This window comes from Falco rusticolus, chromosome 2 (assembly GCF_015220075.1).
Source record: "Falco rusticolus isolate bFalRus1 chromosome 2, bFalRus1.pri, whole genome shotgun sequence".
Lineage (NCBI taxonomy): Eukaryota > Metazoa > Chordata > Aves > Falconiformes > Falconidae > Falco > Falco rusticolus.
In genome coordinates this window covers 30,875,703-30,903,443 of record NC_051188.1, presented here as the reverse complement: position 1 = coordinate 30,903,443, position 27,741 = coordinate 30,875,703, and the positions used below count along the sequence as shown (strand labels likewise).

Genomic DNA, 27,741 nt, shown 5'->3' with positions numbered 1-27,741 from the left:
GCCGCTGACAAGGGGCCGGGGGCGGCAGTCGCGGCGAGGCGGCAGCGGCGGGGCGGCAGGGCAGGAGGGAGCGCTCGAAGCTCCGCCGGTTCGGGCTCCTTCTCGTCCTCCTTCTCCTGCGTGCGGGGTGTCGGGTGAGCGGCCATGGTGAAGGTGTCGTTCAACTCCGCGTTGGCGCAGAAGGAGGCGGCGAAGAAGGAGGAGGAGAACAGCCAGGTGCTGATCCTGCCGCCGGACGCCAAGGTGAGGGCGGCGGGGGACCGAGCCGCAGGGGCTGGCCCGGCTGCGCGGCGGCGGCGGGAGCTGCGTTCCGCTCCGCTCGGTTCCGCTGCGCTCCGCTGGGCGGCTCGGCGCTGCCGAGGGGAGGGACGCGCGCTGGGGACGATTTTATTCTTTATGTGCCTCCCCCCCTGCGGCGATGAACCGCGGGCGGGCCAGCAGGGAAAGCTGCGCCGCGGCGTGCCCCGCCGCCCCTCTCGGCTCACGCTTCTAAAATGGCTGACAGGAGAACGAGCTTTATTAAAGCTCCGCTTCTCCCTACTTCGGGGATTTTTTTGGTGGTTTGCTTTTTTTGGGGTTTTTTTTTGGGTTTTTTGGGGGGGGGGTTTAGCCCGACAGCGCTTGGACCGCGTCCAGCTCGGCTTTTAGGGCGCTTTCCTCTCCTTTGAGGCGTCCCGTCCAGACCCGCCGAGCCGCGGCGAGCGGTGGGGGCCGGCCCGGCGAGGGGCTGCCCCGCCGGCCCACCGCGGTTGGGCGGGGGCGCGGGGCCGGGCCGGCGGCGCCGAGCCCGGCCGCCCACCCGGCCCCGCAGCCGGTGCCCGGCCGCTGCCTGGGGGGAGAGGCGGGGACGGCCCGTCGGCGCGCCCGGCTCGGGCGCGGAAGTTGTGTGGCGGGGAGGCGGCGGGGCGCGTCTGCTCCCCGTTCCGCCGTTAGTCCCCGCGGCTGAGTGCGGCGGGCGAGCTGGGGAACGCCAGAGGCTTCAGGGCAGAGAGCGCTTGGCGAGGGTGAAGTCGGAGGTGGGCTTGGCCGTGCCTGTGCCGCAGCGTGTTTGCGGAGCCTGGTGGTTGTCTGTGACGGCGAACTTCGCCTGGAAAACTTGGGCTGGTTTAAATAAAGAAACAAAGAGCTGCGCCCCCGCCCCCGAAACGGCACCCAAAGTCCAGTCGTCGTCGCCTTCCCTCCGCGCCTCGGAACAGCAACGGCTTTTAAAGTTTCTGAAGTGCAAAACCGCCCAGAATGTAAAGTTCTTTGGTTGTGATTTCTGTGCTCCCATAATCAAACCAGTTTTTAATTAAGAGTACCGTAATTTGCTCTAAGCTCTTGGAAAAGAGAATGAAAACTTGAAAAATGGCCAGCTGCACATAAACAGCATGCCTTGCTGTTTTCAGTTGTTTTCACAATCTTTTGTGCATCAGGCTCCTGAATTACCTGACTGGATCTGCAAAAGAGGTAGTGTTAATTAATTTCCTAAATCTTTGTGATTAACTTCTGCATGGGAAGACAATAGCTGTTGAGTTTTTTGGCATGAAATTGTGCCCTGGTGCAGGTTTTCCTCTGATTGTGATGGGGCCAGGTTCTTCACCTGCACAATCCGCTGTCCTTTCAAAGCTAAGGGGGGAACCACAAGATGTTTTCTAGTGATATATTCCTGGCACAGCAGGTGGTTAAATTTCATGCTTCTACTGGTGGTATGGCACTTTACAAAGCTGGGGGCAAAGCTTTTCAGTTCTTAGAACGGTGTGCCACAATAAATGAGATGGTATCATTACTCAAATTGCTTGCAATTACGGGAAATCCGTTAGGTGATCTGTGTGCCTAACTGTTCCTAGTGGGAGTGCCCTTCTCCTGAAGGTAATGGATTCCCTGAGCCCAGCTTGAGCTTTGGAGTTTCTTCCTGACCCTAGTTTTGGTGATTGGTTTGACATTGAGCACGTCAGCAAGACACAGACTACAAGTTCCAGAAAATGGGGTTTTCATACTACCTTGGAATCCAGATCTGCCCTGGATGATGTTTGTTTCCAGATAGCCTACCAATTTTGGCTTGTGTTCCAACTGCTAAACAAACAAAATACATCTGGCTAATTGTACACTGGGGAGCAAATCCTCCTGACCCTGTCCAGATACTAATGGAAGTGTGTTGTTCCACTGTGATTTCCTTAACACAGAGCTGTAAATTCTTGCAGCTGAGGGTAAGATACAGGATCTGCCTTAACTTTGCCCTGGTACTGCTTTCCTTGCCTAGCAGTGGGACTTGCAGACGTTTATTAAGCAGGTCAAAAGGTGGTCTGGTCTCACAGTAGCTACTTCTAAGTTCTTGCACTGTTATCAGGGGATGAACATGCATGAACAAGGCTTAAAACAGTCCTAAAATAGCATGCTAGGAGCGGATGCTCTGTACAGATGAAAATTCCAAAAGCAAATGACTGCTCTTAAGGGACATCGAGCCTTTGACGTTCTCTTTGACACATTTCCGTCTTTTTTTTCAGCAGAACTGCAGACCTTTACCTACCAGTGTGCAGAATTCTCTTGAATAAGCTTTTTTCCAGCTTGCGTGTTTTAGAGTGTAAATAAAAGCAGATCTGAGTACAGTAGCGTCATCTGTAGTTTAGTAGAAAAGGCTATGCAATCTGTGCAGGATTGACAATACTGAAACAGCTCATGTCATGTAGCTGCAGAGGTATTTGAACCTCTGAGTCTGGGAATTTATTCTTAGATCTCAGACAAAAAAAAAATGGAACTGAGGGCCATTGTAAAATACACCTTTGAGAGAAGTGCAAGATATGCCTTTTGACCTTTGCCCTCTTTAATGCAAATGCATTAGAAACAAATCTTTTCCCATCCCTCCACAAGGAACTTCTACTGCCTATGCAGTTCATCGGAGGGAAGGGGAAAAATAAACCACATCTAACAAATGTATGAGCCATGTCACTTCATTGCTGGAAAACCCTGAGCCTCAGGTGAGGTTTGAAGGCAATATGAGGATGTATATAGAAGAGTGAATTCCCCTTTCCAGTATCTTTACCAACATTGTATCTGTAGGACAATAAATAGATCTGGATCACAAGTGTGAATTTGAAAAAATATTACAACATCTTATGATGAAAGTCCTGGGAGGCATTCTGGACTGAAGTAAAGGGAAAACTTTAAGAATGGAAGAGGATAGGCAGAATTGCACATTCAGAATTTTATCATCAATCACTTCCAAAGATTTGAGCAAGAGATATTAATTAATAAAGCCCAATACTCTGAAGCATCCAGAAAACAGATTTGTGGAATGAGCTTTTGGACTAGTCCTTTGAACAGCCTCGTTCTGCTGCTTTTCCCAGCACAGTGTTATGAAGACTGCTACTCTGTCTGCCATCGTGGGATTACTGTCAAGCAGATAATCTTCCTAGGGCTTATTAAACAGTGTTTGCGGCCAAAATATGCTGATGATGTGCCACATAAATACTCTGGTCTCAAGCAAAATTTGCCCAGTAACCTCTGATGCAGACACCAATAGGAAATTAATTGGGGAAGGGAGGAGAGGAACATGGGAGAAGAGTACAGGATGTATCAGGGGAACAAGAGCTTAATAAAGCTTTTGCAAAAGGCAATGGTCTTATGCATTGGAGTATGCTACTTAAAAAGGAGTTTAAAAATCAAGAGTGCTAATCCTATCTCAGCATAAATCACCTGTCAGTATTATTGTGTGTTGTGAAACTGGCTTCATACTGTAGGCAGCCATTACAACTCTGCTGCTGCTGTTGGGGTGATACTTCTGTGCCTTAAGTCTTGGCCAAAATACAGAATACTCTTAGTGAAGTATCTTAGTGAAGTATCAGGCAGCATTTAATTTTCCACTTTGCTCATTGTCAGTACAATAGGGTGTTTTATGACCCAGTTTCCCAACAAACAAACCATGTATGGTATTTTAACATTTCTTCCTACAATAGATCTTTGGAGAGCCAAAGATGGTTCTGAGCATAGTTGAAGTTTCCAGACATTTTGCAGAGTCCATTCAATAGATTTAAGTCCTCCCCCAAGCTCTTTGGGCACTCAGTAACTCTCAGGCAGTTGCTCCCTTCTGCTGGGGTAGATGGCAACCTTTTTTTTTTCTTTTTTTTTTTTTCTTGAGGTGCTCAATTCGGCGCATACTTGCCAAATACAGCTTTGCGTGCAGAAGCTGTGGATTCACACGTATGTATCATATCTGACCTTTGGGTCTGCAGAGAGTTCAATGTGAAAGTGTAAGTGTTAAGAATTCTGAAAGCAGCAGCTTTCTGTGTTTATTCCTTATGAGAACATTATTACTCTGCACTCTAATCTTACTTTTTTTCAGTTTAGGTTAATCTTTTCTAAAGCATACTAAAATAGGCACTTGTATCAAAGAGTAAGATGGTCCACTTAGGAAATACTGTTGAGCAACTGATGAGCACTATTTTTCAATGTGGAAGAATCCTTAGATTTTGTGTAATTGACCTTAGATATTTCTAATATGAAGGTATTATGTTTACAGTTGCTATACTCTGTATGTGTGTAAAAATATGTAAATACTATATAACATGTGTGCTATATATGTTAGTATACACACTAATAAATCGTGACTTTTTTATTGTTTTGCTGTCAGGGAAGCAGCCTTTCTCACCTCATGGGATATGTCTGCAGATGGAGGCTTTGGGGTTGTTTGGTTTGGTTTTGGTTTCTTTTTTTCTTGGAGGAGCTTCCTTATTCCCTTTATAGCCTTCCTCCACTCAGATTTTCTATAGGCCTTTCATCTGTTGCCGTTGGGGAAGGAGCAGTCTTTGCATTTTCCTGTATTTTCTGTCATGCAAGTGGGTCATTAAACCAGCCAGCTTCTGCTGTCTGTCAGGGGATTCTGGATTAAGGCATGATTGTTTAAAAGAGGACCAGAAGTAAAAAAAAAAATCGTAGCAAACTTAATTCTCTCTCCCTTCTCCTCCCTGACTTTCGCTGAGATTTTAATGCAAAGCCACCAAACCTCAAATGAAAACCCTCCAGTTTCAGAAACAAAGGGTACCCAGGATTCTGTTACTTACTGGGCTTTATGGGTACCTGCAAGCATAAATTCAGGGAAACAAAGCTTATGTAAAGAAGATCTGTGGCAGGTGTTGATGAAGAATTCTTCCTAAGAAAAGAAGCCTTGTGGCTGATGTCACCCCCTGCATCCTTTTACATGGTGAATCTGTGCTACTGGCCAAGTAGTGCAGCTTCCTGAAAATAAGATGGCTGTGGTCTTGAGGCATTTGGCTCCTAAAGCTATTCCATAGAGGTTACTGGTAATTGAGAGGACAATGCTAAAACCCCAAGATCTTTAAAAATTTGTGGTACTCTTCTGAGAATCTCTTACTATTTTGAAGCGAGTTTTGGAATTAGAAAATCCAAAAAGCGATCTGGAAGAGCTTGTGTCATCCTCATCCCCCCAGTGATGGAAATGAACTTGTGGGACAGAGGAGTTCTGTCAGTGATCCCTATCTCATTTCCTTTTCTGTTTCTCATCGCTTCCCAACCTGAATAACAAATACAAAACTTTGGTTGGGAAATACAGCCATTTCACAGAAGAATAATATTTCAAACAGGATGCATTCTACCAGACCTTTGTAATAACTGCTTTGTCAGTTGTTTGTATCATTTGTGGTTTTGGCTGACTGAGCAAGAGCTGGTGTCTGTACATTACAGCTTATATGAATTCAGTGCAGGGATGAACACAGAGACAATGCAAATACTTTATGCAGTTCTAAATAGTTTGTTTTTTCAAATTAACGAATTTATTTGGCTGAGGCTCCTTGCCCTAAAAAATGTATTTGGAGAATTTTTTGTTTTCCTCAACATTGTCATGTGGAAAACTCTGTAATTAGTTGAAGCTATATACAGTGCAATATCTGGAAAAACTGTCCTGTGCTGTAATGTATAGTTAATGCCATAAATACTTCTCTTGTGTTCACTCCTGTCTTTCTGCGCTACAGTACTCTTCTTTCTGATAAGCTTCAAGAAACTAGTTTGGATATTAACATTGCGTAGTGGTCTGAAGAATACTACTTAAACAGAGGCTGTTGGAACCAAAATTTCTGTTCAGTGGGAAAAGTTAAATTAATTCATTTCTGAAGATGTGGATCAAGATGAAATGCTGAACTTTACAGGAGAGACAAACATTTGAAAGAAAATGTTCCCGGAATCACCAATATTTTCAAGGGAAATGGTTTAGACTCCTTCCATTATAATGAATATTTAATCCAACACATGAATGTCTATTTCCAGAAAAGTTTAATTTCAAAATACAATGTGTATATAGGGTTTTTTCCCTGTTAAGTATTGTAATGAAATGTTTACATTTGCAAATGTAATCTTAACAGTTGTTTTTTTATAGACTCAAATAAATTTTCTCTGTTATTTGGGTGTTTCTTTCCATTTTTTTATCAGCAATTTAACAAGTTTTGATGCTAATGGTTATTTGAGGGGAGGTATAAGAAGGGTAAGCATACTTGCCTCCAGTAATGTTTTCAGCTAACTCTTCTGCAGTTGCAGTTTTGGAATATTTGTCAGCATTATACATATTTTCTATCCAGTAGCCACTAGCTACAGGCACCACAGAGCTTACATACAAAGAAAATAGTTCTTTCTGTGACTCTCAGGAAATATCTTCGAAAGCAAACACTGAATTTTTAAGTCCTATTAATTTTAAATGTTCTTTATTTTGTGCTTCCAAAACCATAACTACAGCTGGGATAAGTAGTGGTGTGTTCTGTTACTTATTGCATAAGTTCCTTTTTTTATTCCCTGCCACCCCCCGGCTATGATTGACAAAGGTTAGCATTATCTGTTTTTAGTCTCCTGATCCATATGAATTATACAACATTCATTTTCTTACTATTTATGTGCTGCTTTTTATCCTCAGTGGAAATTACTTTGAATCTACAGATGAAAAGCATGCTAATTTATAAAACTCAGATATCTGTCCTAATTTTACAGATGTGGTAAACCAAAGGAATGAGATAATTAATAAGATTGAGCTCTGCAATAAAGTCAGAAATGGTTTTGCAGCAGACATCACGTGGCCTAGGGTTTGGACCACAATGGACGTACAGAGAGACAGTAGCTCCTGAGCGATCCATGCGTCATTTACAAGCAAGGGTCCTTTGTGCAACTGCCGTACGACATTGACCATGAAAAAAAAGTCAAGTAACATTTGCCCAACAGTTATTATAGAGGTCGTGGAAAAAATAAGTAGATGCTTTGCTTGTCCTTTCTGTAGTGTCTGTGTGTGTACACAAGTATATTTATAAAGTTTATATATTATTAAGTATATAGTATTTTTATATATATACACAGAAAAATAAAACCCACAGGCATTTTAAGAGTAGAGTTCCTTGAATGCAAACCCTTGGATAATTTGTGTTTGTCTTCCTCCTCGGGTTCAGTAAACTCCTGCTTTTGATGGCAGCTTTCTGCTGTTTTGAGGGTAGAATGAGGCAATGGAATGGCTGGCAAAAAAGCACACGGAGATCATACCTGGGAAGGGGCTATATCTGTCAGGTGGATCTTGCGTGGTTGCTGAATCACAAAGATTTATTTATTTATTTATTTTAAAAGATACCATCTACGTAAAAAACCCTTGCATTTACATGTTTGAAAACGCAGTACCCTTTGCAGAGCGGGAGGCTGAACATGACTTTCCAAGGCTGCCGCACAATGCGGTGAGTTGTCTTGCCTGAGGTTTTTGGGAAGCTCTCTTGCTGAGGTGTTTGAACACTGGCCAGCATCTGTGTCTCTGCAGGGTGTGATGCTTCCAGGTGCTGGGTAGTGGAGTGCGTCCACTTCAGGCTTTGAATAGTCTAATTGCAGTGAAACCGTTTAGATTGTTCCAACAGTTCCTTTAGAAAGAGAGCGTAATTAAATGTGAGCCTTTCAAGGTCAGCTCTTCTGTGCTGATACTCCTAAGTGCTACAATTAAATGCTATTCTGTATTTGCATGCAGAATGGCTCCCACTTGGGGAGCTCTGCTTGCTGTATAGGTACCACGCATCTTAATTCACTGATATATGTATTAGTAAGGTGTGTTGGTTTGAGGGCAGAACTGCCATTCAGAGGAACCCCGACAGGCTACAGGAAGGGACTGAACAAAACCTTGTGAGTTTCAGAAATAAAAAATGCAAAGTCATGGACCTGGAGCAGACTCATGCCCTCCATCAGGACAGCATGCGGACTACCTGGCTGGGAAACTGCTCTGCTTGAGGAAGACCCAGGGCTCCTGATGGACAGTCAGCTGGGTGCTAGTCACTGGTATTGCTGAAGGCTGAGAGCTTTCCAATCCAAAAACTGACATTGACAAACTGGTGTGAGTCCAGTAGGGGCCACTGCGATGGTTGGGGGTGACAGCATATGTGAGGCCAAGGGCATGGGGCTTGTTCAGCCTGGAGATGAAGTGGCTTGTGAGTAGACTTCACAGCAGCCTCCTGGCACCTGGGGAGGGGACTGAAAAAGCAGTGGCCATAAATTGAAAAAGGAGACCTTCTAACTGAGTGTAAGCAAAATACTTGTCAGTATGAGGAGAACTGAACACTGAGCAGGTTACCCATAGAAGCTTTGAAGTGTCAGTCCTTGGAGGTTTTAAAAACTTGACTGGACAAGAGCCCTGAGCGACCTGGACAGGCTTCAGAGTCCACTTTCCTTTTGAGCAAGAGGCTGGAGTAGAGACCTCCCCAGTGGTTTCTGTGATGCTAGACTCTGCTCTTGAGAGAAACTGAGACACGACGTTTGTAACTTGCTTGAGATGACATACCATCTGTGGCTGAACTGGGAATAGAGTTATTAAATTCTGAGGCTCAGTGGTGCATATGTGCATGCTAATGAGATCTCTTGGGTGAAAGAGCCAACACCGCTTGGGAAAATAGCCTTGAGAGAAATCTAGGTTAAATTCACATAGCGTTCCATCATATTGATGTCTGAGATTCAGGCGGGAAAAAAAGCAGAGAAATTTCAGACATAAGCGAGCAGGATAAGGAAGAGACAGGAACTGGAACGATCAAGGTCAAAAAGATAATTTAGTATTGATCCATTTTAAGTGGAATAGGAACCTTCTAGGTTCCTGTTTTCAAACATTGATCTAATTCAGGATAAAGTCGAGAGGCATATTGCATTTAAAGTTACAGATTGATTTAGTGTAGGTTTTATAAGTATGGTAGAATGCAAGTTGATTATAAATCAAAGAATGCAGCTGGAGAAAAGGATTTATTTTGGCAATGTGTAAAAAATGAAGCATTTTTCAAAACTGGACAGTTTAATGAAATGCCGTGTTTAAGGTGCTGTAACCATAAAGGGTGTAGCGATTTTGTTTTCTAAAATCAGAATGCATTCTGAAAAACATCCCATATAACCTCTTAGGTTTGCAGTTTCTTGTTTTTAAAAAATAAATAACCCTCTGGCACCTTTTGCCAGATATCTGTGCAAGCTTTCATCTGTGTGTTTTGGTCTATGACTTGGAAAGTGTTGCACCAGAACACTTCTCTCTTCTTAAAATACTTGAGAAAAATAGGCGTGGAATGCAGAACAAGTTTCCATCATTCTAATTTATGAAAATTACAGGTAAACTCATCAATGTTTATGTATCATAAAAAAATCTGGCTTCCACCACCTTTTCACTAGCCAAGCTTACGAAAACTTTTTGTATTTGTTACAGTACAGTGACAATTGCAGATTTCTGTGGCTGTTAGAGGCACAAGAACTTCTGAATTCAGCATCTGGGCATTTAAAGACAACACTTCTTCCAAGTGTTGTAGGTTTTCTTGACGTTTCATTTTGGGGGCAAGGGGCCAGTGGGGGAGAAGGCAGAAGAATCATAAAGCCCCAAAAGAAGTAAAGCATGTATGGAGCTTTTTTACTTGTCTAGTAGAGACCCAGTGCTCCTGGGGTTTTGTTTTTTAAATGAAGCAAGTGGTTAGGCTTGTTAACCCTCTGCCTGTTGTAGTATCAGCGTTACTTAAAAAACGTCTTTGTGTATCACAGAACGGCTGTGATCGGAAGGGACCTCTGGAGGCCACCTGGGCCACCCCCCTGCTCAAGCAGGGCCAGCTAGAGCTGGTTCCCAGGACTCTGTCCAGACAGCTTTTGAATATCTCCAAGGATGGAGACTCCACAGTCTCCCTTGGACAACCTGTGCCAGTGCTTGGTCACACAGTAAAAAAGTATTTCCTCACATTCAGAAAGCATATAAGAGGGTAATAAGATCTTGTGCTAATTGCTACACAGAAAGGAAGGCAGTCCTTGGCCCTGAGTGTTTACAGTGAAAATGCAGGACAAGAGACACGGGAGTGCTGGCTGGTGGGCAGGATAAAGCACTTCTGTGGCCACAGCCCAGCTCATCTTCCTAAGAACGTAGGACACTGATACGGTTTATCTTGTAGCAGTAATGAAGGGAGGAAATGGAAATAAGGTGTGCCTGGTACTCTGGCATGTGGCGGAGACCAGAGAACTCTGCTTTGGGATGGGGAGAAGTACAGGGGGCATAGACACAGGGCAGGAAGGAAATTACAGCAAGACCTGAAACCACCGGGCTTGGTGGTGAGCGAAGGGAGTTGGTGGGTCTTGGAACTGAGCAGAGAAAAGAGGAACGATTTGGGGAACACAGTTTGAAGAAAACTGGTAATGTATCATCCGTGGGTTAGTTGTACAATTGCTGTACACAGCCTGGGATGAGGATATAGCCAAAAGCTGTGAGTGTGAATCACCTGAAGAGAGTCCTTGCCTGGTCTGCGAAGACAGAACTTTCAGGCCATTTAAATAAGTATGTTTGGTTTGTGGGTTGTTTGTTTGGTTTTTTGTTTCCCCCCACTTTCTTGTCCCATGTAAGACCAAAGCTAACAAAACCAATACTGCTCCCAGTTTCAACCAAAGCAGCAGACTAAACAGAGTTCTTTTCCTTCTTTACCCATCCTCTTTAATTGTTGGCTGCTAACAAGTTTCGTAATCTCTTGCCTCTGAAGTTGAAGGCAGCGTTTAGGTAAATCGGGATTACTCACATCAGTAAAGAGTTGCAGGATTACTTTTCCAAGATGCACTTCTTTTATTGTCCCACTAGCGTGTAGCTCTGTAAACACTGATTCATATCCTTTACATTCACTTTATAGTTGTAATCTTTCTTGACTTCCTGCAGAGAAGTGGAACTCTTCATGTTCCATCACGTTTCTCTCTAGTTTTTCCTGCCTCCCTTTTCTCACCTGTTTTCTAATTTGTTTTTCACCCTTTGCCTCCATCTTTCCCAATACTTGCAGCTGCTGTCCTACCTGCTAGCACAGATGCCCTTTTAAAGATGATCTTGACCTGGCTGTTTATATTGATGTTTTTATTCCATGATGGTTATGATGTTTGAACCATGACATGCATAATTTGACAGACACCTCATTTTTTAATAAAACACCCCGGTTATTTGGTGAAAGGTAGCATTCAACTAATATCAGAATGACCTTGGATTTTGGAAAGCTCTTGGAATGTATTTCTTTTCCCTGCTGGATTTCCTAGTGCTGTACAACAGACTTTGTATTTACAATATTATTTTATTGAACACACACAGATACTAGAAATGCAGGAAGAGGTTAATAGTACCAGCTGCCTAACAGATAATTCTAATTAATGAATCTCCTTGGTTATCCAGGCTACGTGACTACAGCAGGCAACCAGAACTGAGGTCTGGTTTTCATGATATTCTGTAGGCAGAGAGCCTTTGGCCAGATGGACAAGTCCCTGTCCGTCTTGACAGAAGAGGAACTGGCAGTACTGTCACAGAAGGGTTGCAGTGTTCAGATATCAACTGCACGTAAACAACCATAGCCTGTTTCCAGGCTTCATCATCTGAGTAGAAAAAGTACGTCACTCCTTGTGATAAGCGAAAAATCTCTGAAGCATCTATTGTATATAGAGTCTGTTTTTCCAACTAGCAAGTTAAAAGATCATTGTACTTAAAACTTAAATTTAATTTTATTAGGAAGCGTAAAATTGCTGCTTGAGGGGCAGATCAGTATGATGGCCTTCCAGATTCACAGCATCTGCTAAGTGAGGAGTCTTGCAAAAGCCTGACTTAATTTCCCATCTGCAACAAGTAATAAATAGAACACCCGGCTTGGAGCAGTCTTCAGGCAGGAATACCACGGGAGGAATGCAGAGCTCTTTCTAAAATAAGTTCATTTTAAATTCACTGTCTTTTAGGAGGGTTTTCTACAGATGTCAGATTTACAAGTCAGAGGAGGCAAGCCTGACCAACAAAATTCAGTTTATGCAGCCATTGGTCAGTACTTTAGTTGAAGACTTTTTAGCCTCCCTCATTAAAAAGCACTTTAAGGGAATCATCAGTAACTTCCCTTCTCCCCATTCCACTAATTAAAGCTGCAGTTGGTCAACATTTGCCTTTAGGAAGCTCAAGTCTGCCCCAGTGCATTCTGTCCAATGCATTCTGTCCATCCATGTGAGCTAAAGCACCTCGGAAGAAAACTGTTCTGAACAGCTTCCAGCCAGTTCTACCCACATTAATTGTAAGCTTTTATATGCGCGTGTGTATATATATTAGATGTTACTCTCAGATGCATAATTATGGATGGCTTGTGTCGTATGCTGCAGACATTTTTAGTAATATTTATAATGCTCAGTAACACTCTGCATCTGGTTTCTCTGTGAATCAAGGACTGTGTGTTGGTTCTGAAAGACTTTCCCTCCTCTCAAAATTATTTTTATTGCTGTCGTTACCTATTTTTAAATTTGGGCCATTATCTTTTGAATACTGATGGTGATAGAATATTCTGGACTCCCCACAGCATGTCCACCGTATCTGGTTAGGTGATTCTTACCTAATTGATCCATATGATTATTTTTTTTAGTCATATAATTGATGTGTCCTTAATTTCTGCAAAGGAACAAGGTCTGATAATCTTCTCACCCATTTTAGTATGAGCTAGACATATGCCTTGTAAGTTTTTAGACTTGCTTTACTTTTAAAATGCTAAAGCAATTATATTCCACTATGTACAAAAAGCCACAAGGGGAAAATCTAAGTAATTACCAAGTCTAATTATACACATTTGTGGCTCAGTATTGGAGCTTAACAGAAGAATTTTGTGAGATTACCCCAAACATGAATTTGGTCCTTCTGACATTTCAGCATTTATTAAAAAAAAAAAAAAAAAAAAAAGTAGCATTAAAATTGAACTGAAAAGCGCAAGAGAATATATGGCTAGTACCCACTGATAACTGCTAATGTTTGCAGATTTGGGGATGTGTGTGGGTGTGTGTGGGTGTGTGTTAACTTTTTTTTTTTCTTTTGATTCACTCCAGAACAGTTAATGTTAGTTGTCATAAATATGTTCATGTGAAGATCTCTCTGTAGTTGAAAGGTGCTTTGGTAAATAGTTTGTGTTATTTGTCCACCTCCAAAGTGTTTCATGATTCCGGTAACAAGACAGAGTGCAGCTTTACGTTAGCTGCTGTGGTCACTGATGAAGGAATCTTTACTGAAAGCTACAGTTATCTTTTAACTTCTTTGTGAGAAGATGACAGTTTTGAAGCTTGCCAATCTCAAATAATAGAGAATTTAATACTTCTCATTTTCTGTCTGCAGGAAGATTGTTCCTGCGGAGCTTGAAACTATTCGGGTTGGGAAGTTCTGAACCATTTAATTTTAACACTGTAGGATGTAGTGTACAAGTGGCAGAGAGATGCTTCTGTTTCATGTCTTGTCCATAGGAAACAGGCTAATCAAATGTTTTCCAATTAGAACAATCATCTCATCAAGGGAAACAAGCCAGTATTGGGCTTACATCCAGTTCCTCCTAAGGCATTTTGCATCAGAGGAGATTAGTTCTGTGGCATCATCTTAAGGTTGAGGATTCACCAGGGAGTTGAAGTACATGGGGCAGGGATGAAGCAGAAGAGGGGAAAGAAAAGGACCAGAACAGCAATGATTAATTATTACTGTTTACAGAAGTAGAGAGGCGTATTTGTAGAGGTCAGTCTTCACTTCAAGTGTATGATGCTTTCTGTTGTCAGACACTTCTGGCAGTGGAAAGCTGACCTAGAGAAATATTAGTGAGGCTGCAGTCTCATGTTGTGCTCTGGCTTCAGAAGCCAGCGCTGCTATCAGGGAACAAACTGGGGTCGAAACTATGTGGGGAAAGGTGCTAATTCAGCACTGTCCCTCTTAGTGGGGATCCACTTTCACTTCAAGTTTTTTCTTTCAGAACATGAGTCACCTGGAAGGAGGCCGAGTGTCCATTGCACTTTCTTCTCTTGCAGTGCAGAGGGTCAAATTTATATAGCGAGGGATGAATTACTCTTTTGGGTCAATTCAGCCCAAAAACTAAGCTGTCATGACAACAATACAAAAGCTTAGCAAGCTTAGCCACAGCACAGCTACTAATAAGAGTGTAATTTAGCTTTAGTAGGTTATTCATAATATTTTAATTTAAGGTGGTTTTAAAATGCTTGATAATGTACTTAGTTTTCAGATTCAGAAGATGACATCAATTCAGTGTTCTCCTTCAACAGCATAAAATGTGTTCAGGGTTACCTAATGCTTGTGTACTGAGGTGTAGAACTTCCATGCACTCTCCTAAGCAAGAGGCTAAACTGGGTTGGAACTCTTGCTCTAAATTTGGTGTGCTGTTTTCAGAAGGCTGTGGACAAATCAATGCAACAGGCAACTACAAATACAAAATAGCTTAACATGCCACTGCTAGGGATGCCTTCAGAAATAGCGGTAAAGGACGAGAGAGTTGTATTAAACTTGTTGTGTAGATCTGTCATCTCGTATATCAAAGCAAAATTATTTGGGGTGGAATACTGATAAACCTGTCCTTCAGGTTCCCCCTAACATGGTAAAAGTTACTTTCCTTTTTCTGATTATTTTTGTGGCCTATGCAAAATTAATTTGACATTAATTCCCATTTCCAGGTAGGTGTTCACACTGGTCTGTGCCTTCTGCGCCATTTCCCAGATGCATGTTTTGTTAGTCTTTCTGAATTTACAAAATGATATAAAAATGGAAGAGGCAGTTATTCCACTAATGGATAATTCTGCTTAGAGTGAAAAAAGGTGGGGGTGTGGGGGGTGGTGAATAAAAGCAGCACTGGGAAAGAATAAAGATACTCTTTATATTCTTCACTAGGGAGTATTTTGGCATTGTATCCTGGAGCCAGTCTGCTATCTGTTTTTCTGCCATTAACTTACAACAGTTTTAATGACAGCTATTTAAAAAGTTTCAGTCGGGTGTCCTTTATGCTTTGAAATATCTAGGGAAATAGTTACCTAATGATACAGGGCAACATAAAAATAAAAATCCTTGTTTTACCTGGTTTAGATTTATAATTGAGGTGATTTATAGAAGAATCCACAGTGAATCTTAACCTGACCTGAAAGTTAATTAGATTACCATGGGTATTATGTCCTATTTGCAAACAGCCAGGTTAAAAACCACACAGCTAGTAATCCTGTAATTCTTTACGCTGAATTCCTTAAATAATTAGTAGTGTAAAAAATTTTAACAGCTGTTACTTGTCTTGTCAGTCCACAGCAATTGTTTTCTAGCCACGCTCACTTTGCCTTGTAATGTATCCCAGAAAAGTTGGTTGGAAGGGGCCTCTAGAAGTCACCTGGTCCAGCATCCCTTTAGAAACAGGGATGCTTGCCAAAACAAGATCACCCATGGCTTTGTCTAGTTGAGTCTTGAAAACCTCCAAAGATGGAGATTTTACAATCTGATCTACTGTGGTAGTTTGCACGCTAATGTAAAACAAAATCTGTGGAGTATCTTCAGTTTGACTCTAAATATTTCTGAATCGGATTTTGGCAGCTGTTGCCTGGCAAAGAAGCTGCATTGCCACTTCTGCGTGAAAGATAATTGCAGTGTACTGTAAAGGTGGGTTTCGCATAGCTCAATTTTAGCTACATATGAATTTACCTGGTTTGTTAACCACGGAATTTCCCTCGATAATCCGTGAAAAAAAAGTAAGTCCCTCCAAAAGACTGCTTGTCCCTCTCAGGGGTGGTTGGGATGAGTCGCTCTGGGGAAGCTCCTCTTTATCCCCACCATTTGCAGGGAGGGGCCCCTTTCCATTTGGTGTCAGATTTGCTTAGATGGCTTCGGTCAGATGAGGGGGAATCCCTTCCCCGAGGGGCCCAGGCAGTGTGGGGACTACACCCACTACTTTGTTCAAGTGGGAAATCACCCTAATTAACAAATATGGCAAAAGCCTCACATAGGCAGAACATTCACTGACAGCCATAGTTATCAGTGCCTTCTCACACGTGCTTCCCTCATGCCTTCCTCCGTTTTCTGGTTTGGGTTTTTTTGTTTATTTGGCCATAATGATTTTGCCCTGGTCATCGTTCTACCCTGTTGGCTTTTTGGTTGCAAAGGAGCAATGAATTGCTTTGTCTTTATTTTAACTCTTGTATTTTCCCAGGATTATCATGGCTTGGAAGAGGGTGACTCAGTGATAAGGTTTACTTTGTTTTTGGTCGTGGGTTTTGGGTTTTTTTTTTTCGGATGTAAGTTATGCAAACACTTGGGGGAAGAAAGAGCATTGTAATGTGGCTGATAGAGGAAAGATTTTGCAAGCAGCAGTTCATTGCTTAGGATGCCTGTGGGGACTGCATGGTTATGCAAACTAGTTCCCCAAAGGGGAAACATCCTGTCATTCCTTTAGCTTAACCAAACAGCAGATAGAGGCATGGCCAATGCTGGTTTAGAACAGAAAGCTACCTTAACAACAACTTAAAAAGCACTTTTTTCATTCCCAGTCATATTATTCCGCAAGCAAAGAGGTGGTAAAGTCTCTTTCGTCCTGATGAAAACATAGAAAAGGTTATACTTTGCTGCTCTTATTACCTTTGATCTGTTGTTGGTTCTTCAAGTTCACTTAAATTGCATATACAAAGATTATTTTTTATCTGACCTTTCTGAATTGACTTCCTTGCTCTGCTGTTGTTGCATGGAGGTTGCCTGAGAATGGATATTTTTCTGTCTGCAATCTGTAAAGTGGTTCACTGTGTGTTATTAGGTGTCTTGGGAGATTTTTCTCTTCCTTGAGGCTGCTGATTTTGTTGGTGACAATAGCATTAAAAGTGAATGTTGGTACAAGTCTTCGTAAACCTCAAGTTGAACAGATCTTTTTTAAACTTTACCAAATAAAATAAGTTTCCAACCAATTGTGATAAAGTGCATATAGCTTTTTCTGATGGATGCAGTGTTTGTACTTGCTGGGCCTGAAGCATTTGCTGTCATACGTGTCTTGAGAACAGTGTGTTGAAGGTCTTTCTCTGGTGCATTGCAGGACCCTGAGGATGCTGTGCCTGTTGGGCAGAGGAGGGCCTGGTGCTGGTGCATGTGCTTTGGATTGGCCTTTATGCTGGCTGGTGTGATCCTGGGTGGTGCCTATCTGTACAAATATTTTGCATTCCAGGTAAGTCAAATACATTTTGTTATAGGATGGTTGTATTTTTCTCTGTTATGCCTTACATTCAGAAGAGGAGCAACAGACTAAACCAGATAGTCTTTCTACTCCCCCCCCCAACACACACACCAAAAAAAAAAAAAAAGTTCAGCTTTTCTAAAGGCAAAGTGATGGCCTGCTCTGAAGTTACCTATTAGCAGGTGAGGGCAGGAGCAAAGCTGGCAAAGAAAAGCACTTTTGAAAACCTTACTTTGCAGAGAAAGGATTATATCTAAATAGGACTTGGGTTTAGGAACTCCAGTGGTGTCCCAGATTTTCACCTGCTCTCTCTCCTGTTTCAAAGTGCTGCATATTGGAAGTGCATTAACCCCTCCAAAGCTTCCTTGTTTGATCCCGGATTTCCTGGACGCATGCGGATGCATGCGGTACTGCTCATGCACAGGAAAGGGACTGCCTGTTACAGCAGTGCTTTGGCTCTCCTTCCCGACTTCCATAGGGATAAGAAATACAGGCCCTGCAGGGGACTTGGGAAAGCACAGTCAAGGTAGTTAAACATGCTCTGTCAAGTCTAATCCATGCTGACAAGATTAGACCTCTGAGAAAATGTATTTTCAGTCTTGAACAAATGGCACTGCTGCAAGAGGAGCCCTGTGAAGGCAGTGGTGCCAGGGAAGTGGAGCATTTACCTGAAACATGGGAGATCTCAGTTAAATATTGTCTTCCTCAGGGTGAATTGTCACTGGGCAGCACTGGATGTGCTGAGCTGTCACCCAGATGGCGTAAGCACACCCTCCCTCCTTCAGAAACTGCTGGGGTTACAAGATTCATGGGGTCAGAAAGGGAGAGTATAAGCAAAACATAAATCCCTCTAGCCCACTGGTTATTGCACTTACTTATAAGACAGAAGTTCTGTGTTCTTGTCCCTGCTACCAGGATTATTATTTTTCTCCATTTTAGTAGCTGCTGATGTGGAAGGCAAAGTGAGACATGAGAAATTCTAGCTGAACTTGCAGTTTATAGTCTCGTTGGCTATCATGTTAACATAATTTACAGGGGAGCACTGGTGCTGCAAACGATGCTTAAACAGCATGTATCTTGGTGGATTTAACGAGATGAGAGTAGCTGAAGGCCTGCTGTGTTACTAATGCATGTTTCAGCTGTGCTTAGAACCATGGTGCTCCACCTTTCACATGCCATCCACCTGAAAGTGCCATTTAATTCAAACCTGTGGTATTTGTTTATGAGTCAGATCTGGGTTGAAGGAAACGTTCAGGAGTTGAGCTAATATTGCACTGAAGACATGTTTTCAATGCAAAACTTCAAATTAATGGTATGTGCATATGCATATGTGTAAGCTGCATGTTTCTAAAACTGTCAGGCCTATAAATTTGGTTTATGACTTCCTATCTATGACACAGAACTGTACTTCACATGTCACATAGGTAACTTGCCATGTGTACTGTGACAGAAGGACACAAATTGGTTGGTTTAATTTCTTTTTATTACCTTTTGGGGTTTAAAACTGGTAAAAATTAGAAACTAATGTTCAAAACTTCTGAAGCATTGCAAAACTAAGCAGCTTCACAGAATAATTGAGGTTGGAAGAAGACTCTTGAAGTCATCACTTCACTGCTGCAAGGAGGACCAAATTTAGAGTTAGACTTGCTTTTTAAAGGTCAATTGGATGACCGGTTTCTATGTTTTAAATTGTAATTATTGACTGCAGTTAAATAATATTTTATAATTAATCATAATTAAATTATAATATATTAAATAATAATATGCATGCATATAGATGTAGGAACTTCATTGTCTTTCTAAAAGAAAAATACAGTGTGTCACAGATAATGGATGCAAAATAGAAGACTAGATTTTAAGATCCGGCTTTTGGAATCCTGTTTTCTTTGAATTAAAGGGAAGGACTCCCTCTGGGTTCAATACAATCAAGGTTTTACTCATGGTCCTGTTGTAGATAGCAACTGGCTCCTACTTTGGTGTATGAATCAAATTAGAAGGAAAACATTTAATCTAGTCTGACAAGTTTTTCGTCTCCACAGTGCTTTGAGAATATTAAACTCCTAGGCGACTGATGTTTTTCTTGCCTGGTTGTTTACTTTTTTTAGCAGGGTGGCGTGTATTTCTGTGGAATAAAGTACATTGAAGATGGCTTAAGTTTACCTGAGCCTGGGGCAGAGGCTCAGAGTGCTCGCTACCACACGATTGAGCAAAATATTCAGATCCTGGAGGAGGAAGATGTTGAGTTTATCAGTGTGCCAGTCCCCGAGTTTGCTGATAGCGATCCTGCTGATATCGTCCATGACTTCCACCGGGTAAGAAATATTTCTGAAAAAGTTGGAAGCATTTAAAACTTGAAAAATGTTCCCCCTCAGTCATGCTGCTAAATGTACTCCTTAATTATTGTGGTGGGGGAAAGCAGAGGGTGGAGGAGGCAGCAGAAATGTTTTGATCAGCAGCAAGCAGTTATTAACTGGGCATACAAAGTACAGCATTATAGAGTCGTCATGAGGTAGTATGTAAATCACCATTTGCAAACGCAGTTCTGGATTTAGAAAGGGAGAAATCTTAGAGGTATTTCCTTTCCTTAGTATGGGGAAGTAAAGAAAATAAAATTCTTGCTGTGCTAAGTCCACTGAGCCAGAGTTTGACCAGTTGTTACGGTGTTGAGGAAAGTTTGGAAAGGGCTGTCATAGCTTTGACCTCAGCTGGAAGGGATTGGTTGTGTCTGACACCACTGGGTGTGTTGAAGCACCCCCAGAGGTGCTGTCCTAGCGTGGCTCAAAAACCCCAAAGCAGCAGCAGAAAGGGAAGGAAGTGACCGGCTGACTGACCATGGAAGAGAGCTGGTTTGCCAGATGCTGTAGGAAGCCTACCTGAAGCTCATTTTATCTTGTGCACGACTCCTGTGTTCCTAAAGGCACTGAACTAGGGTATCAAAGCATTTTTAGTAGTTTCTTCCTTTTTTGTAGAAAACTTGATAAGAATCAATGGTAATGAATTTTTGCTAAGGCAGTTGACAGGCCTACATCTCTTGGTATTAACGACAGCCGTAAAACAATTAGAAGCCCTTCTTTTCTGTATCAGCCTGATGGAAGCTGTCTGATAGCGATGAAATGTTCTACAGCTGGTTTTCAGAAAGCTAAATTTCTGTGAATGTTTGAAGACTTCACTGAACAGCTTTTTTAAGCAAGGCTGGAAAAGAAGAATAGGGAAGCATCCTATTTTTTTTATGCAAGCTTCAGTTTAAAGTTTTCCAGGCAAAATGAGTGCTATCTATCAAATATTCATAACCAGATTTGGAGGAAAACATTGCTTGCTCAAGCTATGTAATTTAAAAATATTCCTGAATATTTTTAGGGAGCTTCTGTTAAGAGTTAAGAGCAAAGAGTCTGAAGAGTGAAAACCAGAGAAAAAAAAAAGCAGTATCTTAAGAAGTGGACAGGAACAATATAATATTACAAATTTACTTTTTGATTTAATGGGTTAAAGGCTTTGCTCTAAAGGTCAGTGTGAGGATAATTTGCCATAGGCTCAGCACTTACTTCCATGTAATGAGATTAGTTGCACTGATGGTTGCTGTCCTGGTACTATTTTGACTGTTGGGTTCTTGATGCTCAGTGTTTCATATATGTCCGCAGCCTTAGAGCTTTCAGCAGCTTGAGATAATGTCTTCTTTAGCAAGAACAGATGCAGTAAAACACAGCTCACTGAACAGAGTCATAGGATTCATCAGGATAATTCCCTGTGCTTTTATGTCTCTGTTTTTATCACATCATGACAAATATTGCAGTTCAGGTACTATAAAGATAATAATTCAGCTATGAATAATCGTTAACACTTCAAGTCAGTAATATTTTTGAAAATAAAAGGATTTTTATTGCATTATGTGTAACAGTCTTTTTTTTCTTTCTATATTTTGTTCTTACCAGCAGCATTTCCCCTTTACACAACAATAAAAGTGTGGAGATTAGAGCAAGGCTTTTGCTCTGTTGTTTCAAAACGCAGGCACTAGGAATAAATGAATACTGTACTGGATTCCGTAACAGTTCAGATACACCTTTGTAATTTCATTACTATAGTGTATTTGAGGTACTCATTGCCTGCTGCCTTGTGGGAAAAAAAAAAAAAAAAAAAGATTTAAACTCGTCAAGACTGCCATTTGTTTCTGCATTTACCTACTCTCAAAATTGCAGTTTGTTGGACAGACTTTATAGGGAACAAAACAATAATCTGAAGAACAACATGAGGCAATAGCAGTTAGCAAAGTCTGTGTGTGAATTTTGGGATGTTCATGTAATTTTGATTAAAATATTTCCTCAACAGAGGCTCACTGCCTATCTTGACCTTAGCCTGGATAAGTGCTATGTGATTCCTCTGAACACTTCAGTTGTTATGCCACCAAAAAATTTCCTGGAGCTGCTCATCAACATCAAGGTATGGTTAAATCATAAGTAATTTGTTCTTAAGACAGAGAAAAAGGAGATATTTTTTTTTTCTGCACACACACACCCCCGCCCCTGAACTGTACCTTTCACACAAGGTGCACGTGTTAGAAAATTAACTAATCACTAGAGATCTTTGCAAAGCAAGGAAAAAAGTCTATAACCTTAGTTAATGAACTACAATCATGAAGGAGTTATTAATTCAGAGGAAGGTAAACCTGATTTTATTCTTCAATGCTACAAATTTGGCTGACAAAATTGCGTAAATGTGGTGTACTTAGACTCTTTGATAGTAGTCTGTGTGGTTTTTAATTTATAACGCATTGTGACTGAAGTTTCCATAAAGCATATATGCGCTGGACTCTTAGGCTGGTTAGCTGAGAGGCTTGAAGTAGATATACTGGGAAATTGTTTTGACACGGGCATTGTCTAAAAGCATAGGTCCCTAGCGTTGGCCCCCACTTCATACTGTTCCCGTGGCTTGAGGGTAGTGTACGTGAGGTGTCTTGGATCTGCGCTGTGTGCTCAGGCAAATCAGATGTGGCACTAGGTATGATGGACTCGCACTGCATGAGTTCCTGAGGCTTCCAGCAGCCTTAAGATGGATCTTCCTGTTTCTTGGGAGGTTTTGTAGGAGTGATCAGGATTTGGATTGTATGATTAGTGAGGGCCATTTAAGCAAGAGGGTTTTTAGTATAGCCAGATTCCTGGTTCTGCAAGAACCAGACCTTTAGAACAAGGTTTGTTGTCCTTAAAAACAAGAACTGTGGAAAGGACTGAGGTACCACAATCGCTGAAGAACCAAACACGAATTTGCAGTATGATGTTCTGGGAGCTCCTAATCACTTCCCAGCAGAGTGTGATAATTGAACACTACTGCTGGGCTTGTGGTGCTGGTGCTGGCTGGCTTGTTGCCACCACAGGGACATGCTGTTCTGTTAGTAGTAGTAACTGGGTGAAACATAATGGCCTGTGAAATTGAGGAGGCCCAAGCAGATAATCTAATGGGGTCTCTTACTAATTTAGTATGAATCATCCTTTTTTTTTTTTTTAAACTTACATATGTGTGCAGATTTGAATAGTATTTACCTTGTTTTTCAGCCCTCTGGTTTCTTTCCAGAACAGCAAAACACTCCAGGTGGGGAAGAGAGCTAATAAGCTAACTTGTGTGTAAGATTTGGGGGGAGAGTTTTAAATTTTATTTTACTGGGCTTTTGTAACTTTGGAATTGTTTATAACATCTTGGGTTTGAATCTTTCAAACAAGGCTTTGAAATTAGGACTCCAGGAACCATTTTAGCCATTTCTGAGTGGTTTGTGTATATAAATAAATTCCATGTGAAAAATGCCTTCACAAGTAAGGCCTCTGCTGCTTTTTTGCTGCCGGTTTTGAGATGAGATTTTGCTGCCTGTTTTGAGATTTAACCACACTTTAATTTCCTGTACATGAGGATGACGTGGTAACTCTCTGTAACACACAGTGACCCCCTATTTTTTTACTTTGTGTATGCAGTTTTGTTTCCATTTTTAGTTCACACAAATTGCAGTATTAAAATCTGTTAATTTCCTGGTTTGTCATTAGTACTAAATCAAATATGCTTGTGGATTGCAAGTAAGAGGGATAACCAGGCATCATGCATTTAATTGAAAATCTGTGCAAAAGCAAACTGTTTTGATCATTGTCCCCAGCAGTGAGTGCCCTAATTTTGTGAGACATCTGTTTAATTCTTATTGTATTAACAAAAACTGGTGGGCGTTTGATGTCTCACAAAATCAGGCTAAATGTTTTGTAACTGAAATTTGGGGAACTATTCTGCAGATGCATAAAGTGAGTAAATTTCTGTTCACTGTCCTGCAGTCACATTGGTTGCACAAGGAAGAAAAATGCATGAATTAAAGGACTTGTTTCATTCAAATGAGCTCTGAAAACATGCAGAGGACATTTTATGCAAATGAAGGTGCTCTGACCTCTTTTTTTTTTAAAAAAAAAGAACCACATTTCTGTGTATTGATGCAGTTTGGTTGAATGTGCAGACAGTGAAAGGCCTCCTTTCCTTGGGAAATGAGGCTGAAAACCCAGGTTTATCTGTTCATCCACCTTGTTCCCATTGTTGAGCCAACTGGTTGATTTTAACCGCATCTGATGCACAGGATGTCTCAAAGGTGACGGATGGTATTTGTGGCTGTGCTGGGTCCCAGTGCTGGGTCCCCGTGCTGGGTAAATGCTCGTGTAGCAGGTGGGTAGAGGTGGTTCCTGCACTGAGCTCCCTTTCCTTTGGTACCCTCAGGGAGGGCTGAGAAGGCCAGGTCCACAGGATGGTCTGGGAGATCCTGGGAGGTCCTGTGGTTTGGAGAGCAGGAGCCCAGGAGTGTCCTTGCAGGCTGCTCTAAGTCCTCGGTACCACTGCCCACCCTGCCGGTGCCCTGCACTGCTGCGTTTCTTTGGGGCTCCCTCAGGGAACCCTCCTGAAATTGAAGAGACTAGGGGTTAAGATACAGTAATTTACAATGATTTAATTAGCAAGTAACGAATGGGATAATTCGGGAGTGTGAAGTCTTCCAAGCTGTCATTTAAAGAAAAAAAAAAAAAATTACTGTTGTTTTCCTCGTAGTATGCGCTGAAGAAAATTTTCATAATCTAAAGTGAATTTTATATGATCCTTTCTTTACTGAAAAGAATAGCATTTAATCAGCTTCTTCTCAACATGTTGCTTGGACTGAAAAGATAGTCTTGTTTTGCAATGGAAATTTCAAGTGGTTATTGTCAACAAAAAAATACAGCAATCTTTCACTGAAGAAGCTGAATTTGTTTCCATAATAAGTGATCATTTTACTTTTAGAAAGCAAGCAACACCTTCTCTACTGCCATAAATTAGAATCACACTACAGGATTTCTTAAATTAAGTGATATTTTTTTAAAGTTGATGATTATTTACCAGTGCCAGTATTAGGAAATTGGCTGATAGCTAAGAATGTGCATCTTCAGCTGTGTATGGTGAGGTGTGTACGGAGACGGATTGCTCCATCATTTCAGCTGTGGCAAAATAACCCTGAAGGGACTAGAAAAGGCTTGGGAAGCCTTTGCATGTCGTCATGGCTTTTCACTTTTTCAGTGTATTGCCTTAACGCTGGTATACCACTATGGCTCTCTAATACCTTTCCGTATAAACAGTTGTGGGAGCCGACATAATAGCTAGGTAGTCTTGTCTTGCATTTGGCTTGAGAGCTGTGAATATGCTCAAGGTTTCCCAAACCCTGTGGACTGCGACTGGAGTACACTGCAGCTGGCGTGCTTCATCAGCCAGGGTGTCTCCATGTAGAACGTGTTTATGCTAACTCCTATTCGGGAATAGTTCCCACTGAGATCTGTTGGGCTGTTAATTAAGTGAGAAGTTTGGATGTTAAGTGCAGGACTTACCCATGACAGTGGGTGCTCCTGGGAGATAAACCTTTCTTCTCTGATGAAGATTGACGTTACTGTAGCAGGAGGGCAGTAGGCACAGGCATCAGCGAAAGTTTTATGACCTTTTTGAAGATCATCATTACATATTTCTGTAGTGCAGTGCAGTCATGTTTGCACATTTAGAAGAAAATTCTGTAGGTAATACATATTTTGAAAAAAATCAAAGAAAACATGTCACAGCCATGTTCAAGAAACACATTGCAAAGTATTTCGTGTCTACTTAAGACTATGAAGAGATGGCTTTTGACAGAGCTGTTACATTTTTGTTCAACAGGCTGGAACATACTTGCCTCAGTCCTATTTGATTCATGAACAGATGATTGTTACTGATCGTATTGAAAACGTGGATCAGCTGGGATTCTTTATTTACCGCCTCTGCCGTGGCAAGGAAACCTATAAACTACAGCGCAAAGAGGCCATGAAAGGTAAATGTTCCTCCTGCGATCTTTTGTGTTGGCAGAAATTTCAGTGCCACTCGAGTTCAATAAATAGGCTTGATTGTGTTGAAAGGAATGACTCTTATTAAAGCCAGCATTGCTTATTGCAGTAACCAGCTCTGTGGGCTTAAGTACATCTGATATTTTCTGTGTAGGTATGGAAATACGTCTTTTTATTGTGCAAAAGTGCTCAAGGGCCCAGTGAGCTAGGAGCTGCTAGAATGTGTGTGTATGCATGGGTTTGTTTTCTGGGGTTCAGGCTTTCGTTGATGCTTTGCTTTAATCTTGTTTCTTGATCCACCCCAAAACCAAAAAAACCTTTAATATATGAGAAGCCATAGCCTTGTAGTCCAAGTACAGAATTGCAGGTTCTTCTTGTCATTAAAGGAATCTATAAATCGTTCCACGTCTTGCTATTTGCATCACTGAAATGTGAGTAAGAGTTGTGTTTGCAGGAGAATTGTAGTGCTTGTTCCTCCTTCATGGAAAATGTTTGAAAAACATAATTTGGAGGAATCTTGACAAGCTATTAAATACTGCCTTAAAATTTTCACTCAGACTTATTTAAATAAATTAAAAACTCTGTGATGTGATGCACACTGAAGCAGTTTAATTGCTTTAGTCATATTGTTGGAGCTGACTGCTTGGGAAAATATGGAAAATAAGTACATTTTATAAAAATAATTTAGAAAAATGTTTAAAAAGTAAAACATCCTAATAGCAAAATCCAATTCAACATTCAGTATGCTGATCCTGTGGTAATAAAGGATGACCATAGGCTGGCAGTGAGCATTAGTTTAGCTAAAATTGGGTTAAATTCTGTCTTTCTGCAAATCCAAGGTGGTGGTGTTTAAATACTTCTAGTCCACTCATTTTGCCTGTAGCGTTTATTCCTTTGCTGTTCCTTCTTTCACGTCCCCACAGGCATTTTTACAGATACACAGAGAGGGAGATTGGGCACTGATCTGGGTTAAGACTGGCCAGTGGGGGGGTGTGCGGCAGGTTGGTTTTAACTGAACTAACACTGCAGTTTGGTTCACCACACCTTCAGGGTCATTGCCTGCTTATTGACTTCCTATGTTTGAATGTGTGCCCGTGTGTGTTTCCTCTGAGAGGGGGATCAGAGAGGGCAGTAGTTCTGATTTTGGGTGACATCTTACTATTATGTCTGTGATGCACCTCATCACTTCTTCTGTTTACCCTCCATTGCTCTTTACTACTACAGGAATTCAGAAGCGTGAAGCCGTTAATTGCCGAAAGATTCGACACTTTGAGAACAGGTTTGCTATGGAAACAGTCATCTGTGAACAGTAATGAGGAATATTACTGTTACAGGAGACTTAAAAACTACAGTATGACCCCACCCTTTGTATTGTGTGCAGTGATTATTTTTTAAAATCTTCTTTTATGTAAGTAGTGGACAGGGCTTTATTGCTGAACATGTTCCATACTTTTCATCTCATGATACATGTAAAATCAGTATGTTTTAGTTTTTTCCTTATTTTCAGGTGTGGTGTTCTTCTTATATTTGAATAGCAATTGTATAAAGACTTAGTTGCTAGTGCATTTCATGTGATGAATCTTGAATACTAGGAAGAAGAGAAAGTCTTCAAAATATCCACCAGTTTTTAATTAAGTAAAATTGAAAAGAATTATTAATGTACAAATGGACTGCAAGAGCTACTTCTAACTGTAATATTACCTGCTATATAGTTTGTTACAGCGTATAGACAAACCTGTATTTGACTCTCCCTAAGTGCAATTTGTTTTGGTTTTAAAATACTGTCATATTTACCTTTTTAAGATTGATTTCTGACTTGATGTTTTAAAATGGCAAGTGTTTGCTGTAACAATCTTTTAGAAAATTAAGAAGTAACTTATGTTACTAACTTGTATATAATCCATGTATGTGCAATGGAAAATAAACCTTATAAACCTGTTTGTCTAAAA

At 41.2% G+C, this 27,741-nt stretch overlaps 1 protein-coding gene across 1 annotated transcript; it reads left to right on the top strand.

The window, feature by feature from the left end:
* Positions 1–27,741, top strand: ITM2B (integral membrane protein 2B). Its single transcript, XM_037376965.1, has 6 exons — positions 1–243; positions 17,313–17,441; positions 19,556–19,762; positions 21,774–21,884; positions 25,629–25,779; positions 27,017–27,741. Exons 1-6 carry the CDS (start codon positions 145–147, stop codon positions 27,103–27,105), a joined length of 786 nt encoding a protein of 261 aa, XP_037232862.1. The 5' UTR covers positions 1–144; the 3' UTR covers positions 27,106–27,741.